At 33.8% G+C, this 22154-nt stretch overlaps 1 protein-coding gene across 1 annotated transcript; it reads right to left on the reverse strand.

The window, feature by feature from the left end:
* Window positions 1-1249: 1249 nt before the first annotated feature.
* Window positions 1250-10205, reverse strand: LOC142982989 (myb protein-like). The gene is made up of 12 exons (XM_076129745.1): window positions 10179-10205; window positions 9910-10007; window positions 8826-8960; window positions 8139-8313; window positions 6629-6831; window positions 5800-5891; window positions 5108-5259; window positions 4467-4619; window positions 4159-4250; window positions 3683-3875; window positions 3011-3217; window positions 1250-2578 (listed from the first exon to the last, which is right to left on the reverse strand). Exons 1-12 carry the CDS (start codon window positions 10203-10205, stop codon window positions 1997-1999), a joined length of 2109 nt encoding a protein of 702 aa, XP_075985860.1. The 3' UTR covers window positions 1250-1996.
* Window positions 10206-22154: the final 11949 nt, after the last annotated feature.

Below are 22154 nucleotides of genomic sequence, written 5' to 3' on the forward strand. Positions count from 1 at the left end.
ACTAAACCATTGTATAAAGCAAATATCTACAGCAACGTTCTAAAACAATAATAAGTAAACAAAAGATGATGAAGCATGTTTAGGGTGAAAACAAAAACAAACAAAAAATAAATGTTGACAATACATTTATTGAAATAAAAAATGACATCGGATCTCTTTTGGATTGGATTGGAACACAAACAATATTGACAGAAACACTAAACTACTCATAAAAAAAAGAAAAAAAAACACATCGATAATACAAAAAATGTGCCATAATACAAACTACCGCTACAGAATAAATTAAAACATTTTTAAAAAACATAAATAGTAACAAAAAAACAATTGCTATAACAAGATATAAATAAATAAGTATTTTTTAGAAGATTCAACACTGGCCTGTCAATATTGTGGCGGGAATGGGGTTGGAGAAGCAATATGGTAGGATAGGGTAAAGGGTAATGTCATTTATTTATTTCAAATAAAGTACTCTTAAGTAGCTGCCGATATTAAAATTGTTATAAATTTAACAAAAAAAAGTGACTGTAATAAATACAAAATTCCACAACCTATGCGACAGCATTTAGTCGTTATCCGAGAAGTTAAATTAAAAAAGTATAAAAATGTTAATAATTTTAAGGCAAAATACAAAGCAAAATACTAATAATAATAGAATTTCTAATAAATAAATACAAGGAAAGGACAGGTCACCTACTCGGGGTAAGTTAGTTAGCCCTGACTTTCGCAATAGAATCGAAATAGTACAAAAATTTCAACGCCTATCATTCGAGATTATTTCTTTTAGAATCCGTATCCAAAGAAAAACCTTTATAAAATCGATATTTTTACAATTCACCGTAATTATTCGAACAACGCGAAGCTATCGTTAAATACTGAGAACTCAGTTTTTTGTACTTATTTGTTTTTTGTTACTAAGAACAAGCATTTTAAACCTACAAATTAATACTTGAAATTATTACAACTAGTAACACTTAAACAATTTGGTGCATGGTAATCTTGAGGTATACTTTTGAATTACAACTACTTTTTTAACTAGAGAATTAAGAATATATTAAATTAATAGAAAAAAAAACGAATAGTTCATTTGATGAAAACCTCATCTTTGGTACCTTATGTCCTAATCTCGTTAAACGTTATAATAAGTTTGGTGCGAAGCCTACCTATAAGAATCGAGATAAAAAATACAACCGAAATAAGAATCATGTTTATTCGAGATGATTTACACGATCATTTTAATGAAAAGTAGATTTCCACGATGCAAAGTTAGTCAAATTTTCAATTAGAAAATACAGTTAGTCATGATTTTTAAAATCGATAGTTATTTCATGCAGCAATCCATTTAGTTTAGATTAGTCGATAATCAAATTCCCGTGGGAAACCGCAATGATTCCGTAACTTTATACGAAAAGTTTATCAAATTAAACGAATTATTTTTGTGGATAAACCACGTTTATCGCGTATCCGTTCACACGCGTACGATTATTAGTAAAACAGTAATCTATGTACCAAAACGGTAAACATTTTTACTTTTAACGAAAATAAGGTAGAAATTTTATCATTTCTAAACCGATTGGACGTGTTTCGTCAAAACCATTTTGGTACTGTTTCATCCGCAATTCGAAATTAATCGTTAAGCTTATGACTTAGTTTAGTGCACTTAATTCTTACGTATTAATCACTAATTATTTCACAGTCCAATATGGAAGTTATGTGGTATTTCGTTGTATTCGCTTGCCTAGGTTAATTTAAGATCCTGAGACTAAACTTGATAGCCCAAACTGATCAAAACTTTTATTTCGTATTGTGACCGAAAGTTTTATAGATACAGTAAGTAGCAGTGCAAGAATACAATTTTTTTTTCAACAGCAATTTCTTGGAAGGAACTAGAATAAGTAATTGACTTTCTTTCTAAAGACGAAATTAAGTTTGTACGTTTTCTAAGCTACGAATACTAACGAAAATACCACAATAACTCCATTCAAATAAGCGTATTCCGTCACAAATTAGCGAACATATAATAATCACTATTGAACAGTTCGTCCGTTTGTCCCGTATCCTTCTCAACTCCCCACCATTGGTTCTCTTTCTGCGTATAATCACTTTTGTGCATAATCTTATTGGTTAGAATCTCATCTATACGCGACGTAGAAGGCTTTTGATTGGTCACTTTATAAATATGGTCAGCTAGCGTTTTTGCTAACACTTCTTTTGGAGCTATTAAAGTATCGCACGCTAGATCATTGCTAGAAGTTATAGTACGTAATCTATCAGCGTTTAGTCTCGCGAAACTTCTTGGCGATTCGACGTTAGTTAGGTCCCTAAAGGGCATGATTTCGCTAGTATATTCGGGGTAGATTTCAGGGTTAGGTACAGGATTAGTAGGGACTAAAGACCTGTGTTGTACCTTAGTTTTTTCAGTGATGACGGCTTCGATATCAATGTCGTCGTATTTGCTGGTGTCGGGCGTGTTGTCGGCACTTATGAGGCTGTGTAAGCTCGTGGACTCTTCTAGAAGTGAGTGCTTGACGATGGAAGGCGGTGAGAACATTACTGAACTGTCGCCCGCTAGGGTTTTGCTCTGTAACAATTGATAATGTTTCGTCAGTGTGATGTTTGTGGCTTGTAACAATTGTATGTGTTGGTTTATAGTGTAGTGAAAGAGAAAGGAAGAATTTTGTCTATTTTTATAAAATCACAAATCAAAGTTCTTTTTGCTGTTATTATAAAGCCGTTTTCTTTGCCTAATTTTGTTTTTAACTATGTGTTTTGATCTCTAAGGTGAAGCATCAAATGGATTTTTGGTGGCTCAACAAATTCGATTTTTTTTTACTTTCTAATATCGTCATTTTAAGTGTCATTTGCAACAAAAATAACAAATGATACAAGGAGCCATATTAAATTTAATATCCCATGCAAAGGTGTAGTTATTTTCTTCGTCTTTACAAAATGTATCAACTAGCATGAAGTGTTTGGTGTATATTATTATAGGTGAATATATAGCAGTGCTCACGGGAGTCTCGACGATGTAGGACACGTCGGGGACTCGAACGGCGGGCGCGTGGCTGTGCGGCGTGGACGTGACGGCGGCCCAGCTGGCCGCCAGCGCCTTGCGCGCGCGCTTGTGCGGCGCGCCGCCCGTGCTGCTGGCGCCCGGCACGTTCTCCTTGCCGCCCGAACTGTCGCGACGAGACCCGCTGCCGATGCCTGAGTCGTTCACCTGCGACAGGAGCCATGGTTAGCGCTAATGTTATATGTGCCTACTAAACTGTGGGAATACTAGATTTTTTAATCTGAGAGTTGCTTGTTTCGTATTCATGTACCATGTGGCTTTTTACATAAAGCCATTTTTTGTTTAAATTCTTAATATAGTTCATTACAAAACCGGTTAACTAAATTCATCGCTGTCGCACATGGAATATGGCATGAGCTCACACACACATAAGTACTATTCTGGTGTAAAGATCACTTCTTTTAAATTTAACCACTGAAACATCGTGACGACTCGAACTAATCCTGTACCTACCACTCATCAGGTGACATATTCGTGGCTAAGATATTCATATCAACATCAAAAACTTACTTTTTATACTTTAAAATTATTTTAATTTAATTTAGGTTTTGCCTTATTTAAATTACACCCATTAACTAATAATTACGCATCACTCATAATACTAATACATACCTGCACACTAACATTGTCCTGATCAGCTGTAGACGACAGCATAGAATCGTTCAGTTGCACAGTACTATCGGAGTTCTCTCGCTTCATCATCATAGTGATGTCTTCCACTAACAACCCTGGGCTGGACGGCTCGTACTTCAAGCCTGACTTCTTGCCGATCTCTGCCATCGCAATCTTGAATGGTGTTGGAGTTCTGTGAAAAACATTTATAGTAATATGTAAGATGTGCAAAATAATAAAACAATGTGTATTGTCTATCATAAGTGCCAATATTTGACCTAAATGAATAAATGTTTTGATTTTGATTTTGAATGTCCTAACTCTTCTAACCATCAATTAATTAAAGTGATTTATGATCTACACTTTGTTTACTTCCTTTATTGCAAAATGTATTAAGCCAGTTATGAATAGTCAGAAACTAGAGAACGACAGTTGCTGCTATGCTTAAATGTATATAGAATATAAGTAAAACTTACTTTGGTGTGTTGCTCTTGATTGCACTAGGACCGCCAGGAGTAACATGGTTAACAGGAGTCGGGGTTTGTAGTAGTGGACTTGCGCTCCATTCCTGAAAAAGAATCATCTTATAGTGAGCCACGTTAGCCTTTCTTATACATTCCCAATAGGTGGCAAACGTATATTTGACGCAGGACACAGGACATGTTATTAAAAAAGTATTTTTTTAAATCTTTATAGGGTCAACACAGCGAATGATTGGGCAATCAAACAAACGGAGAGGTACAATAAAATTAATATAAGTAGTAATAATGGAGGTGTTCCTTACCTTAGTAGCATGTCTGAGCGGTGTAGAGTCCAGCGGGAAGGAGAGCGCGGCGGGAGAGTTGAGGAACTGTGACGGACTGAACGGTAGCGCCTTGATGGGTGTCACGCCACACTCGCGGGATTCCAACGCTTTGGTCAGCGTGTCTGTCCATGCCTGTAAATTAGATAAATGGTATATTAGTTTTGATCATACCGATACTTAAATATAAGTTTTATAGTATGTTGTAGTAAGATCTGATCACAAAAATACAACATAAAATCGAATTAGCAAGGTGATTGTATTCATCTAATACCTTAATGGTAAATGTTTATAATGCTCGCGGATGCTACCACATAGTAACTGTAAACCTTTACTTGCAATATACTAGGTGATAAGATTTTCAATCGTATTCATTTTCTAATTAATCTGCTTAAATATAAAGCGAATAATCTGTCATCTACAAGCTCACACTCAAATTATATTCAACAAAGTTTATCACAAGAATTCCCTTTACTATTTCATAATACAACATTGTTAGAAATCTAATTAGATTCTAACTACAGTCAATTACCCGTATAAAATGTTACCTTATTAAAGAAATAATTGAATACCAAAACTGCATACGAACATAACAACCAGTTCGATACAATACATTAACTCACATTAGCTGTAGGTGTAAGCACTTGTATTTTCTTAGTCTTTCGCCTCAGTATCGGAGGTGGACTGCTCGTTTCAAGCTGGCGTTTCTTAGGCGATGTGTATACTGACGGCACTACGATCTCCTTGGGTGATTCTGACTGGATTGCGTATGTTACTGAAATAGAAATAGTTAATGTTTAGGTATAGAAAAAAATGGAGGCATAACCAACTGCTTCATTGTTTTACTCTGTTATACTATACAGAAAAAATGGTAAGTAATTAAAAAGTAAGAATATAATATGTATTTATGAAAAAATTGTCTGATTTATGGGTTGAGTATAATTATATTAATAAAAAAATTTCAGACGTAAACTGGAGTTTGAGCACCATTACCATATGCAAAACATTAAGAGCAATGTGTTGACTAACTAGCCTAAACTTAAATTTCAAATCCATTATTAGTTTCGGAGCAAAACAAAAGTGAAACAAATATATCATAAACTTTTCTTAAATGTGCGCTGTCACCTTCACTTGTATAGAAAAGATTACACCACTTAGCATACCAGAAAGATTACAGCCATAAGATAGTTAATAAAACAAGCACTAACTAAATTAAATAATAACATTGTGTTCATAGCATGTAGTACATAACTCAATGAGTGATAGAGAAATATTACACCGCACATCCTTGTCCTGTTATAAGAGTTAAAATTACCTGCATCCTGATTGTTGTCATTGCTTGTTGAAGATTGAGCTAAATAGTTCCTGAGTGGAGAGTCTGTTGGTAAGGTTTCGATGTTCACGAATCTGAAAGTGAAATGAAAAGAAGTTATTACACTTGCCCACACAATGTCGTTTTCTGTTACAGTGTGAAGTAATTATAAATCATATATTCATATTTTAAACTCTTAGCTTGGCTAGATTCCATTTGTACTATAAATACTTTCTACAATGCCTAAAAAACCAACAGTTCTATTTGAATTAGCGACCTTTACGCAGATTCCATGAGAAATTAAGTTTTAAGCTATATTTTCAAAAACTAACCATCAGTTTTGGTCAAAGCAGTTTAAGACGAACTTAGATTTGAAATCTGAGAGGGGTTTATCTCAAGTACTTATAAGTATCTCCTGCTTATTGAATAATCGAATAACTATCCGAGATATTGCTGTGATAGTGTGTGCTAGTGCACAACAGTGGTCTCTTTTTCCAGAACTTCTAAGAATATAATATCTTACTTATTGATTAGCTTCTTCTTCTTATCGTATGGTTAGTGGTCAACCTAGTGTCAAAGTTGTTCAAGCCGCCCGAAGGCCTTTGACATGGCTTAACGACTGTTATCGTAGTAGATAACAACCGGGACCGACTTTTAACGTGCCCTCCGAAGCACGAAGACGCCCAGTTCAAATACCACTATGCGGTCACCCATCTATGTAATGACCGCGCCAACGGTTGCTTAACCCACAGATCGTTTACCGACCGGTGAGCGCAACTGGCTATGGGCGCCTCAAATTGATTAGCTGAATACCTGTCTTATAAATACTTACTTAAAAGGCGAATCAACAATCTCCACATCGGCAGCCACCAATCCCCCTCGGTCTGGCGACTTGGCCCTCACAGGCTGTTGCTGTATATTATTAAGTTGGTCCTTCAGTAACTGTCTGAAGTGTAACACGTGCTTCGAAGGCTGGCTCGTGTTGGACGAGTTGCTTTGAGTCGACTCGTTGAATGGATCTACTGGCCAATTCTGCTGGAATAAAGACTTTGTTTAGCTGTTGTTTTGTGTAGTGTGGTTCAGAGTATGATTGTGTAGACACGGCCTTTGATTTGTAAAGAGGAATATGATAATATCCAGTTAATTTTAGACCGTCATATTACGGGAGCGGCCAATGCAACGCAAAGTGCATTTGGCTGGTGGTTTGAATATACGAATATTTTATAGTTGCCCAAGAAACAGGCATAGCCTTTTTTGGGACCCTCAGTAAGTTCTTAGAGGTATTTTTATTGTCTTATTTGGAAATTACCTTTTATCTTGTCAAGAAACGACTTACCTAACTTCTGTTATATGTAGTCATAAAATAGACGTTAGGTAAGCAGTTTGTTTTGCAGCATCGCATCGCGTTTAAAACGCCAATAATAAGGTCATACGGTGTCATAGCTTATTTACAAAATGTGTAAAGTCAGAGAGTGTAATGATTGAAAGCATGACGGTAATGAAAAGGTTATGTTTCTACAAAATGAGTGGAACTACTGTGCTTCCAAAGCGTAACCAAATACCAAGCACATTAAACATAAAACGCAAAATAATGAAAAACCAACAAAAAATTGTGTCAACACAAAAATACATTGCAAATTAATAGAATGTGATTATCTGGTTGGTATTCTAAAAATACTATTTTTTTTGTATAGGATTTTAGTTTGTAGCATATTTATTATTTTGGTATGTCTACTTTCTAAGCTTTTTCATGAGTTGTTAGTGATCTCAAAACAATAATGAGATTTGAGTAATTTATCTAGAATAAAAATTATTCTTTAAGTATTTCAATATTTAGGCAGTGACCAAGATTAGTCTAGAATATTCTCAAAGCTAGTTTTACTCGCTCATTTCAAATATTTCATTCTAGTTGTAATCATTTTAAAATAATAATAATAAATATAAATTTAACCCATTACTGTCCCACTGCTGGGCAAGGGTCTCCTCCCGTAATGAGGGAGGGGTTAGGCCTTAAGTCCACCACGCTGGCCAAGTGCGGGTTGGGGACTTTGCATGCCCTCAATAAATGTATTAAACAAATTTTAGGCATGCAAGGTTTCCTCACGATGTTTTCCTTCAGCGTTGGAGCATGTGATAATTATTTCTAATACACACATAACTTCGAAAAGTCATTGGTGTGTTGCCTCGGATTCGAACCTGCGACCACTGGCGTGGGAGGTGGCAACTTATACCACTCGGCTATCACTGCTCTGTCATTTTGTCAAATTTTTTAATCATTTGCCCCTACCACCATTTCTCACCAACCAGATAACATAAAACAAACACAAAAAGCACAAACTAACATCATTGTAGTGCACAGTGACTTTCTCGTGCGGTTCGAGCGCGGCGGGCTCGCTGTACTCGCGCACCTTGAGCCGCGGCTGCTTGCGGCGCAGCGACTCGAAGCTGTCCATCAGCTCCGGCTCGTATTTGCGGCGCATTGTCGAGTTCCAGTGGTTCTTTATTGCGTTGTCAGTTCTGTGGAAGAGATTTTAATTACATCAATATTATTTCATTGGCTAACCCCCGGTTTCTGAGGTACATTTAGCGGCCGTTTATCTATTCAATAGCGTTAAAACTCATACAAAAAAAACACTATTGAATAGATAAACTACCGCTAAATGTACTCAGAAAACTCTGAGCCGGAAATTGGGGAGTTGGTTAGTTTTGTACTATAATGTTTTACTACACAGTGCTTCACACGCGAGGCTTTCTCCAAATTATTGCTCCTCTTAATAAGAGTAAAATTTATAAAATAACTTTCAATTTTCAAAGAAGAAAAATACTTATAAATAATCTTCGTCTTGTTTAAAATATTATTTTCTGAGTTTTTGTCCTACTAGTCAAAAAGAAGGTTTGTGCTATAGGTATATAATTTTTACTGCTTAGATTATTCTTTTATTGCTTTGTTTATTTTTGTCTTTATACATATTTTTCGTTAAGAAGAATCCTAAAAGAACAATAATAATCTTATTGTACGTATTACTTACCTGCCAGGCAATAACTTAGCGATCTTCGCCCACTGGTTACCGAGTTGTTTGTGCGCTTGATATATCACTCTGTCCTCATGTTCCGTCCACGCAGTCTTTTTGATAGACGGGTTCAAGTGGTTGTGCCATCGTTCTCTGTAATATACAATAACTTAATTAAAACAAGTAAACAGTTTATTGTTCTGCCTACACTTTCGAGTATAACAGGTGTGGTAACGTAAACATTTAACCAGATAATTATAATGAATAGATTCTGTGTGTGGTAGACGACATAAGCTACTTTCAGAGTTGCTGAATTTCAAAGCAAGCTGAAGCCAAACTAAGGATTTTGAACACAAGGTACAAATAACTAGGTTAAAAATCATAAAACAATGTCGCCAAAGAATCAGTCATCTTAACTTGATTAACCTGCGTATAATTCACATCTCCAGTTTAATAGAATATGCTATTTTGAAAAGAACTCCTTATCGTAATTACCTACCTACATATGAAATTACTATTAAGAACAATTCTAAGCACAAATAGTGTATTTAAATACAAATATTCAAATCTATATGTATTTGAATACACTCAGCTTCGATTGTAAATTCTAACAAGCAATTGTAATATTCATTGATTGTCCCAGACGAATGAGTACATCTTATATTGAATAATCTCTAGACATTGACCTAAATACATACTTCAAGCCGCCAGTCGTATCTAAACAATGTTTTAGACTATTATTATACTCATCATTCATGATCAACACAATACGCTTTAAAACGCTTCTGATCTGATCTGAACGTGTCTGATCTTTCTAATAACACCTGTAGATATAACAGGCGTGATGAAAAAGAGGTAAGAAAGCACAACTAATGCTATCCAAAAACTAATATTAAATGCATAGCAAGGCCAATGTCCAAGGAAAAATATTTTGACACATCTTTTTTTTTCTTCTTTCAGATAGTTCATAAAAAACTTATTAGAAACTTATCAAACAAGTCTAAAATAATATATTTAATTCTATTATCACAAATCCGGCAGGCTTGAGTTCCCATAAATGGTGCATAAAAAACATTTAAAAAAATTGTGTGGAGGTATTTACCTGCACTGTTTCCCTATCCTTCCTTTCAGATGACGCGCTATGAGCGTCCATTTCTTGGGCCCGTATTTGGCAACCAGGTCCATTACTTTCTCATCCTCCTGGAATACAAAGAAAACATAGACAAATTAATATAAGGATAATAATGCAATGACTATACTAGTGGTAAAGATTCGGTTTAAGTATCAGGCGAATTCATTCTGTCACTGTCTCAATAAGGCAAATCGGTTTTGTATTCAACAATTCATGGTATATCTAATGTACTTACTTACACAACTGATCATTTGTATACATATCATTGTGATATGGCACAAAATATTAAGCAGGCGACCAATGCTGGTGCTTACTAATATAGGTTAACAGAAAGGGAGAGTTATAGTTAATAAAGAAATTCAATCAAACCTAGACCAATTACGCCCAAAAAGGCGTCTATTTACTTACTCTACGTCTTCATTAAACCACAAATATTAATAAAAGAAACCACTCCTCATCAATTTACTTCTCACTACAAAAAACATCAAACAATCACCGAAACGACTTAAAAGGCGCGTCATAGAGATATTATACATTGATATCTCACAAAAAGTAAGTAGGTAAAAACTGTAATATGGTTGCTACACGATCTAAACAAATTCTTGAGAGGCAGTAGTTAAATAAGTCAATTAAGTCTTTGAATCAGAAAAAATACTCGTAAAGTATAATAATTTACCATTACTGGGTCCCAATACTCAGCAATCTCAGCAAAAATGCAACTTTAAAATATTTTTTATACTTATATTATTCAAACTGTTATAGGGAAAATTCGGCTTAAACCGAAACAAAAAACAACTTAATACCCGAGTTAAAACAAGACCTCCTGCAAATAAAACAAACACGTAAAAAAATCACCCACATATCATTTCACACAGTCTAATGTACTAAACCTATTTACTTATGCAGAGCTAGCTTAAAAATAGTAACATAGTCGGGCTCATAATCAGTGCTTAACTTGATGTAGGCTAGCTTAAAGAGAGGCTTAATTATAATTACGCGGAAGGCTTTCCATTCCTCCGAGACCCACAGGATTGTATGTAAAATACTCGTGTAAATTCTGAAACGAATGGACGGTTATAGTATTACAAGTTAAGAAGTAAAACTAATTTAGAAAAAGATGTAAGTATATGACTTTATCGTATGTGAGATATGTGCTTCTTTTTTAAATTTATATCCAATTTTGAAGATTTAATATAAGTAGGTTTTATTTGATATAAGTAGGTGGTCTTGTGGTGTAGCGATAGTGAATGTGCGTAGTGCAATAACGTTTCGAGATTGATTCCCGAACCATAAATATTATTGTTTCTTTATTCTTGATATTTTTGATCGAGAATTGCTGGATTGGTAAATGTTCAAGTTATCTACAGAACATAATTAATCTAACACCGAATTCTAAACACTACCGAACCGTCAAAACTACCGAATTCTGAGAGCAACAATTCAGCAGTAAAAATAACAGGTTTAATTGTAACATATTCTTTATAACCGTGATGGCCAAGAAGAATAACATCAAATAAATAAAAAACACCAAAAATAAAACTCTGTAAACCAGTTGTAATGCCAGCGTCAACCCTATGATCACCATAGGAGATCCGTGATCACACAACGATTAGATTTTCATGAGGCTTTGACTGGTTGATGCGCTTTTTGAAACGATCGATAACAACTATAGATTGAAACTCTTTTATAAAAGGCATTCTAATGGAAATAAGACACGTCATTTGATTTGAAGTGTTTTATATTAGTTTAAAACGATTTTACGATGTATATGAGTTCTTGAATTAAGTTTACAGTGCATTAGAATTGTGTCTGGATCTATATGGATACTAGACATATATTCCCGTGTGTTTTTTAATCTTTTTAAACTGGGATCAGCAACTTAATGCTGGAATCTATAATATAATCTTTAATATATCATTCCGTAAGTACATACATACTGAACTAGCTAGCATAATGCACTAGGTCATAGACTAGGATTTACCTGTGACTTCGTCAATTTCTTTTACATTCCTGTAATATTTACCTTTTCCTGGACGTATATGAGCATTATATTACTCAGAGACTATTTCTGAATTATTATAAAGACAGTGTTCACAATAATTGCTTCTAGGAAAAAACGAATACAGTTTTGATCATATAATAAGTTATTTTAGACAAAGCGTTTCAGCAGTTACGTAAGGTGTAAAAATTGATTTTCTGCAAGCGACGCCTGATGCCGGGGGTAGATAAGGGGATGAAAGAGGCGAATGTTTTTATCATAATTAATATCTTTCAACTGAGCACGATTTATTGAAATCAGTTGATGGTACTTTAATACGGTAGTTTACTTTACACGGGACTAATAGAATTGCAATATTCGTTGAGATAAATATGAACGATTTTTTTTGTTATGACCGTATCGCGAAATAGTCAATGTGACATAATATAACGGTAAATATGTTGCGCCGTCGTTAGGAGTTGTAGATTCAATTCATATACGAATGAGATATTTGCATACCCATCAACACTTAATTGTAAATTGACTTACATTTAAATTTTTTTCACTGCGGGTCGCCACGCCACTACCATTGCGTCGGAAGGTCGTGGGCTCGATTCCCACACAAAACCATTATTTGCGATCCACAAATAATTGTTTCTAGTCTGGTTGTTCTTTGTGTCCGTTGTTTGTATGTTTGTCCCCGCGACTCAAAAGCAATTCTTGTTGCGGGAGTTATCTTTTAAAAGAAAAAACTAATTTAATTTAATAATCAATTATTTGCCTAAAACATGTATGAGTAACTTAGTACTAAAGCGAAGAATAGCATGTCGAGCGAAGTCCGGCAACATCGGACCACTTTACCCAAAGCATCGTGAAATCACAGGACATTTGCCCATTTATCCCATAGTGTCGCCTCAGCTTAAAATCTGATAATTAATCAATCCAAATATCTCAGAACTCTTATTTAAAAACTCATAAAAAAGGGTAAACAGTGAAACATTTCATTAATATTAATAGGTTTTAAATCCAGCGCGTACGGGCGCAATTATCTCACTTGCATGTTATTTGTTTAATCAATTCTCATATTTAATATTGCATTTACAGAGTAAATAGGTACCAATCATGTTGTAGATTTTCATTACTGGATAAATACTTCAGATTAAAGAGATAATCTTTAATGTATTAATTATATGCCATCTCTATTTATTTTCATGTATGTTTTATGTATGATCTGGATGGGTTCCTGGAAGGACCCAACAAACGACTGAGGGGACTGGAAATTCATGGGAGAGGAATTTGCTCAGCAGTAGAACATAGAGACACGCTAATTTAAAAAAAGTTTTATATCGATCCCAAATAGCAAGAAAATTTTAGATTACTAACTGTAATACTAAAACACACATCGGGTCTTATGAGAAGCGAAGATTTTGCAGGTTACAATTCTTAAGGTTAGTATCCGAAGTTTTAAAAATAATTTTATGTTTATGCCCCGAGTCATAAAAACGCATATTAACAATCAATATATGCACCTAAATTTCTTCTATCATCTAAAATAAGAACTGGAATTGGTACGATTCCAGTTCAGATAACTTTTGAGCCGATTTTCGCACATTTACGAGAATCAAACCAATACTTATTTACCTTTCGATCGGTTCTTTGTCTTACCTTTTATTTATACATCGATACATTTGTACATTATGTCTTGAATTTTGTAATTCTTTATCATAATAATAATTATGGGAATATTTCGTACCATCATCCGCCTTTACTCTTAATTGCTTAAAAGAATATTAATCTCACAGAATTCATAAAAAATAAAGAACTACTTTTCACTTTACGTTTTGTAAAAGTATAAAAAATCTTCAACGTCCATCTTAAATGTGAGTAAAAAGGTAATGTAACCTTTTTAGTCTCAAGTAGTTAATTATACTGAACTTACAGTTCCTTTGCGTCAAAGAGAGTTCGTTTATAACACCGACGGCTAGATTTTTACTCTGAATCTTAAATTACTTAATTATGAATCTTATTGAGTAAGTAGATCTGTTTAAAAGTCACATTTTTATATAATCTGCTGTGTTTTTCGTATTAAAAGAATTACTTCGATTAATGTCCTACTACTGGGCAAGGATCTTTTATTATAATAAACTGTGCTAACCCTATGTATACGACACTGCAATTAATAGTACAGTAGCGTGAATCTGTAAAATGTCGAGTATCGACAACCGACTAGCCTGAAAAATATTGTATGAAAATCTGATCAGCGCCTCTAGCGAGCGTCGCAGGAACTATTTTAGCAGGACATTTTAAATGTCAAACTTTCGATACTCGACAGTACCGACTATAAATATAATTGACGCTATAAAGTAATTTCATAAAAAAAGACACCTCGCTATGTTACAGATTTATTATTACTATATTTTCTATAATTAATTATTTTAAATGCATTTTTAATAACACGCAAATTATTAACTTGAATTTAATTATAAAATTTTACATACTACCAATTTATTTATTTCTACAACTGATCATTACAAATAAATTTCCACAAACAGTTATTTATTAATGAATTTGTAAATAAACAAATCCGATACATAATTTATTGGTGGTGATTTTAATTAGTTGTACAAATCCACTGACGGAATAACAAATGAACGTCGAGCTTACACATCAATTATTTTGTGAGTTTTTTTTAAAGTCATCTAGTTAATAAACTATTATTTTTGGACGGCTATTAAAATTTGTTGTTTTTTTTTGTTCATCATATAAAAAAATTGGAACAAATAATTTAATTTGGAACCATAAATAAATGTTAACTGTATAAACATTTTCGGCTTTTATTTGGAATAGTTTATTTATATGTCCAGTAGATTACAGAGGTTTTTCCTGTGTTTAAAAAAAATAAAGGTTAATATTTTTGGAAACCTACTGGAAAAATATCTTTATTGAAACTGCTATGTTAAATTTGTTATTAACTAATCATTGAGGTATAGCTAAGTTTCTTAAGTAATATCGTCAGTCTGTAATACGCCATGCTGGATTCAGGAAAATATTGAAATCTGTCACTATCAAACGATCATTATTTCCCATGGTTCTATTACATTTCTGGTGATATTAAAAGTTCTAGATTGTATATATCACCTAACTCTCGTAATTTTTATTCATCGATCTAGCTAGCAGTTTTGTACATCTAAACTAATATTATAAAGCTAAAAAGTTTGTTTGTTTGTTAGTTTGAACGCGCTAATCTCAGGAACTACGGGTCCGATTTGAAAAATTCTTTCAGTGTTAGATAGCTCATTTATCGAGGAAGGCTTTAGGGTATATAACATCACGCTACGACTATTAGGAGCGGAGTAGAAACGAAAATGTTACAAAAACTGGAAAAAATATAATTCTCTCTTATGTGACGCAAGCGAAGTTGGGCGGGTCAGCAAGTTACCTCATAAAATAGAGACTCAAAATTTGCTTCTTTGTCTATATTTTCAAGTATAGATTAACTTCTATAATAGCCAATAATAAGTATTTCAGAAGATCACGCGTAAGTCCGAGCTCAGAGCGTTTCAATTTCCTCGCGGAAATATTACCGTTATGAGATGCGTTGCAGAACTTATTTCATTATTCATAAACACAATTTGTTGAAGACAATGTACGAGGAAGTTTGAGTAGTCCATCTAATACGTACTCTAAGTTTAAAACTTGGATAGCTTTCTTCTAAAATGTTGATACCAACATAATAATAATATGTACAATCAGCTAACTTCTAAAATACTGATCAATTTGTTATAGCATTGAAATATGAAAACGAGTTACTTAAATTTTAAGATAAATTTATATTTTTTTCACCGTTGTACGTACAACACGTCACTACTACAAGTAAAGTAATTAAGTTAATTTAATTGACAGAGCAATTCAAGAGCTTTTTAAAGATGAACATATTATAGCAAAAAATGTAGCTTAGACGTCGATCTAAATGACCATCAGTGCTTAGCACTTATCAATCTTTTAGGAGATACCTACAAAATCAATCTTTCCTTACAATTAACCTATAATACACATTTTTATTTTATTTTTTATTCTTCGCTCATTACCTTATTCCTTATTTTTCCTTCCCTTCCCTTATTCCAACATTTTCATCATAATACTAAAATGTTTCGTATTTTCTCTGCTTACTTTATTTTATCTTTATTCTGCGCAAAAAGTACTCCTTAGCTAATAGTGTTCTAGTAATAACGAAAGTATCTTACTAAGTGGGTACTATCAACTCGCTACATCTAGGTCAGCTCTGTGTATGTTCATTCACTATGCAATTATTAAGAGCCAGTGACCTGATTAGGTGGCTTAAGGAAGTTATAGGTTGATGCAGATGGGTTGCGTGTGCGTGGCGAGAGCGTGGCGTTTGCGTGACTCTTGTACTCCGTGTTTTTATGAAAAATACTTAGAAAAATGTGTGTAGCTAGACCTTTTGTCTGCATAACCGCCTGTTATAACCGATGATGTAGACAGAGGTGAAAAAATTGCCATTTACCAGACGCGTTATCAAACTCCGGGCTACTATTGAGAAATATTGATATGAATTAAACAAGACCAATAATATCTTGCCCGGTTTTGGGACCGGAGATCTCATGATCAGCAGTCAGTTACAGTAACGACCGAACAAAAGCAGTCAGGAATAAATACTTGCATAATATTAGGTCGGGGAAAAGTCTTTTCGCATTATAGTATGTATGAACTTGCAATAAAATCTTTTATCTAGACAAAAAAGCTCGATATTTGGGTACCTCACCAGCTCACTGAAAGAAACCTAATGAACCGTGTACTCATTTTTATCAAGTGTTTCTTGATTTTATAACAAGTTCATACATACTATAATGCGAAAAGACTTTTCCCCGACCAAATATATTTGCTTTTTTAACAATATGAATCTTCTGTAAAACATCTACGTTACGTAGTCTTGTGTTAAATAACATTGTCTTGCGTAGAAATAATTCACAAAACGTTAATAATGAATAATGTATTTTGTCTAAATTGCTATTTGTTTACACTCGGTTTGTTCGTAAATTCTGATTCGTTGAATGATGAAGAATAATTTTTGACATAGAATAATACATAAGTCTCGCAATCAGGATAATTTTCTTATTTTCCTCTGCTTACATTAAAATCTTTACTCCATTTTTTTTTACATGAGATTACAAAAACCCCAGCAGTAATTTAACCCTAAGCTAGATTTAAACGCTTAGTATAAACCTAGCGTTAGTAGTTACTATTAGTAGTAGTACTAGATACTAGTAGTAGTTACTAGCGTTACCAACCTTGCATATTCCCTTATCATAAACCGTAAAATTGGCCATTGAGCTGACTTAATTCTTTTACCTTTATCAAATAATAGTATCCTTAATGTCATCTTGAGCAATTTCACACAAGAATATAAAAATATAGTTTCAAATAAAAGTGTTCTTAAACAAACAAAGGTTTTCTACCTAACGAAATAAATTAGGTCAGTTAGTAATTCATCTACCAGTTTATTTAATTGACTATTCACACATAAAAACAAAACCCCATTTCGACTAAAGACACATCACATACACGTTCAAAAATCAACATTTTATCTCCAAAAAAAACAACAAAATTTCTATCCAAACATGAAAGGTTTAACAGATTTTCGCGCTCAATCTAACTGTTTACCCAGTAAAGATACTTAAACCCTGTTCATAATTAAGGCAACGCTGTGTACAATAAACTCGATCAAAATATATTTTACTAATGAATTCAAATTGAAATTTGCAAACAGTATCAAAGGGAATACCTTCGAAAGCTGAGTTTAGACAACTTTTAACAAACCCGAATTTAAACCACTGAAAAATACACCTTAACGTAAAACAATAGAGTTTAATTTTACTTGTTGGATGTCCGAAAAAATATGGAAAAGGAATTCAATAAAGTGTACAAAGTGTAGAAGGAATTTGATCATGAGAGGCCGACGAAAAAATGCATGAAGCACTTGCTCGCTTTTGTTTTGATTTGATTAGAAAGAGGCCAGTGTTTAACTTTCACTTTTTAGTTATTTGAAGCGTAAAGCTTTGTGATTGTTATTTGATGTTTTAATTTATACTGTGTCGTGCTCTTCAGTGCTATAAAGGCATAAGACAAAATACATACACACATGCATGTTATCACGGCTTTTATACTCGAATGTTTCGGCAGAGACCATTTTACCTTTAATAGTATGAGGCTTATGTAATAGAGAGCAAACTCCGGGCTACTACTGACAAATATTCTAATATTAATAAGAAAGACCCATAGTAGTTGTTCAACCGGAGATCGAACCCTAGACTCTGATTAATTCAGTACCGACCACGACGCAGAGGCGGTCAGATGCACAAAATATGTATTGTATTTAGTATCTTTTTCCACTGAAGACTCGCGGTAAAGATTGTTTCGTTGGGCATTGCTGTAACAAATAACAACCAGTCGAAGCCATTATCAATGGTCAACTAAATAACAATATCATGTATTTATACCTTTGTCAACACTGAAACCGCATACCCAAATGTAACTATTATTAGTAGTTAGCCACACCCCATATAACCACAATTACGATAAACACTTTTTGGTGCCACAACTATTCTAATGCGTATGTTGAAGGATTAATATCAACCATACTAGCGATATTAATACCTGAGAATGAAAATTTCAGAGGTTCAAAGCCTACTTCCAGTTGTAGATTTCGCCTATTACCTAACTAGTTTCAATATTCTATAATTTTTTCCGCTGTCTGACGAGGTCTGCTGGCGCTTATTTAAATGAAACCTTGAACAGACTATAAACGTTTCCAGAAAAGCGCATTTTCACCGTTCAATAATAATGCGAATTATAGCATTTGGAAACGAAATTCTAAATAAACACAAGCGAAATTAAATTTTATAAACTACTTCTTGATTCAGATGATTATTCAATCAAGAACTCCTAATGACAAGGTAGCATAACAAGTTTAATGTAGCGAAAAAAGACGTACGTATTTCAAGTCAACTACGAACAATTATAAATGCAACAGATGAACTAGTTTCATCGCTAATTAACACTGATTCTGAATACTCTCGTTACGGTCAATGCGTTCGATAATATGGATTATAAAGGATTGGGAGATTAGTACTATAGAGCTGTTAAGTTAAGTTAAAGTCTTTCGCAAATAGCTGGCTTAAGATAGAAGGTTAAGATGGATTATAAGTCTTACGGTCGAATACTCAAAAGTAAATTTTAAGCAAGTTTTCCGTCAAGTTCAAGTATCCTACTTGGAGGTATGTTGTAGCGATAGATTTAGTTACAGTATTAGGCTGAGCAGTATTTTGTTCGAGGGACTGCAATTCATGGAATTTGTTTTTAATGAGCAGTATTATAGAAATTTCCAGCCTCATTTATTGTAGTAGCTTAGCTTAACTATTGGCTAGACTAATTATTGTAGGCATGGTAAGAGACTTGAAAACTTAAGATTGTTGTTTTTTTAATAATTGTTATTTAAAAGTTAGGAAGTGCACCAAAAATCTTAAACGGATACCATCTTCTTTGACAGCCGAAAGGCACATTTTTAATCACTAATGTCATGGGACTGTAATCACTGTCACCTACATTTTTACTGTTGAAAGTTGTATTAATAACTTTGCATACACTTTTATGAAAAAAGGCATGATAAAAAATTAAGTATCATAAAATTTATGTTCGTATCACTACCTTTTATGATAGTTAGGCAAATGGAAATATTTTTAAAGAGCGCTTCTATCCGTAATACTCGCAACAAACGAGCACGTTTGAGTATAGAGAATGAGAGAGAGCAAGCAAAACAACTGCATACGTGCTTACTTAGCTTTGAATATTATTGCAATACTTTTATACGTTTTATTGTGCATATAATATCAGGAGTATTAACAATATAACAGCTTAAACACATATGATGTTTATACGTTACTTGTACATATAATAATATTACGATCTTACTTAATAAACGTGTAATTAATGATAAGTTATACAAGGCTTTGTCTTTTTCATTCATGTACGGTTTTACAATTGATTGAAAGTGGCAAAACACAGTAGACAGAGCTTGTACGATGGTTAATAGTAAAACAGTAAAAAAATAATTTCTACCTGTGACTAAGTCCGCATATAAATAATTTCAGCGTAAAAAGCGGTAAAGATTAGACCCTATCCTATCACTTCCTGCTAGGTCTAGTCCTGTAGTATAATATAAAAGTACTACACTACAAAACTACTAGAAAATTATGGCTCTATATAAACTGCAACACAAAATGTAACGATCTTGCAACATAACGAAACATTTTAACGTGTACCTCCACTAAACTTTGTCCGTTGAAACAAAGGTCATTTTATAGCAATTAAGCAGGGTTTTACAAAAAAGACGGTAAATTTGCTCCCACGGGCTGTCCTGTAAGCAAAGCACTTTAGAAATATTCGCGTTACATACCATTAAATTTACCTTTTAAAGGGTAAAAAGTTTTGAGTAAAACTAGTGGTTTTTAAAGGTTAGATCTCAACACCCACATTTTGACAGCTTTGTTAGATGAAATTGAGAATAACTAGACAGTTTTAGGTATAATAATAATTTGATACGGACATCATACCATCTTGATAATTTTAAAATAAAATAGTATCTCACTTTTAGGTAATAATGAGAGGATGGTTTGACAAAGTGCCGATCAAATAAAAAATAAAACGTAAAATTATCCGCTATCCAGCCATAAAAGAAGTTTTAACATTAAATGGTAAACGTAAAGTTGACTTAAATTACATACAGCCTTTTGTAACAAAGGCCAGTTATGATTTAATTTGTAAGAAAACCGCGTTTACTGTACCATATTAAGACATAGCAATTGCGGTTAATGCGTTGTAGTTCTTTTTTTTTCAAGCGAAAACAGTTTTGAATATAAAACTGTTTTGTTGTTGTTTAAACCTTTTAAAGACAGACTAATAGTTCAAAAAACAAAACTGAAAACACTACAAATTCTACAACAAAATCTATACTAATATTATCTATACCAATATTATAAAGCTGAAGAGTTTGTTTGTTTGTTTGTTTGTTTGTTACTCATATAATCTCAAATATTATACTAAAACTTTTCTCTCAAATCACCTTCCATTATACAAAGCGTCCAAGCCACTCACGTTAACGCGAGCTCTGATGCTGCAGACTAATGACCGAATTCACTGAGTGGCGTTTCCATATTCATGCGGTCTCCATGACCAGCGCGTAATTGATAGCGTGGGATAGCCACGGTGCTATTCACATACCGGTATTTTAGTGCACGAATTGTTGCTAGCTTTTACTAGGTGAATACGTTGTGGTGGAAGAAAAAAAAACTATTATCAAGCTATGGAATATAAGTTTTATAGATAGCCTTTTAAGCTCGTTCAGGTAAAGCAAAGTCTAAAATGACTGAATTCCGATGGGTAGAGTCTTTGTCTTTGAGGTAAAGTGACAACTACAAGGTTAAGATTCGGATGGAAGACCGTTGTGTGTGAGATCATTTTGTATACTACCTTAAAGTCTTACTACTTTTGGAAGATTGACCCCTTAAAAAGTGCCTTGAGATAGTTAAGTTTTTCGTCACATTCATGCGGTCTCCATGACCAGCGCGTAATTGATAGCGTGGGATAGCCACGGTGCTATTCACATACCGGTATTTTAGTGCACGAATTGTTGCTAGCTTTTACTAGGTACTAGGTTTAATACATTGTGGTGGAGCAAAAAAAAGATTATCAAGCTATGGAATATAAGTTTTATAGATAGCCTTTAAAGTTCGTTCAGGTAAGGCAAAGTCTAAAATGACTGAATACCGATGGGTGGAGTCTTTATCTTCGAGGTAAAGTGACAACTACACGGTTACGATTCGGATGGGAGACCGTTTTCATTAAGTCATTTGGAAGATTGACCGTTTAAAAAGTGCCTTGATAACCGATTAGCTCTTTGGTGTTCGTAAGGCCTTCTAATGGTTTGGTTTTCCATCATATTCATGCTGTCTCCAGCTGGCTCTAGCTTTTACTATATACTATTATTTATTGCATAAGGTATTGAGGTAGCATAGTGGTTCGCTTTTTGCTGAAAAAGTATTCAAAATCATGTTTTGCACTCTTTTGTGTCATAGTGCCTTATAAGGCAAAAGAGGGAACAGTCTTTCCAATGGCTGATGTAAGATCATGTCTAGAAGGTTTAGATTCGGACGGGTGACCT

The sequence above is a fragment of the Anticarsia gemmatalis genome, chromosome 23 (genome assembly GCF_050436995.1).
Source record: "Anticarsia gemmatalis isolate Benzon Research Colony breed Stoneville strain chromosome 23, ilAntGemm2 primary, whole genome shotgun sequence".
Lineage (NCBI taxonomy): Eukaryota > Metazoa > Arthropoda > Insecta > Lepidoptera > Erebidae > Anticarsia > Anticarsia gemmatalis.

Coding starts and splice junctions, on each gene's coding strand:
- LOC142982989 (XM_076129745.1), bottom strand. CDS start 10,205: ATGATATGTATACAAATGATCAGTTGT. Junction 8,961..9,909: donor AGGATAGGGAAACAGTGCAG/GTAAATACCTCC, acceptor TGTATATTACAG/AGAACGATGGCACAACCACT. Junction 4,620..5,107: donor TGCTTACACCTACAGCTAAT/GTGAGTTAATGT, acceptor TCTAATTTACAG/GCATGGACAGACACGCTGAC.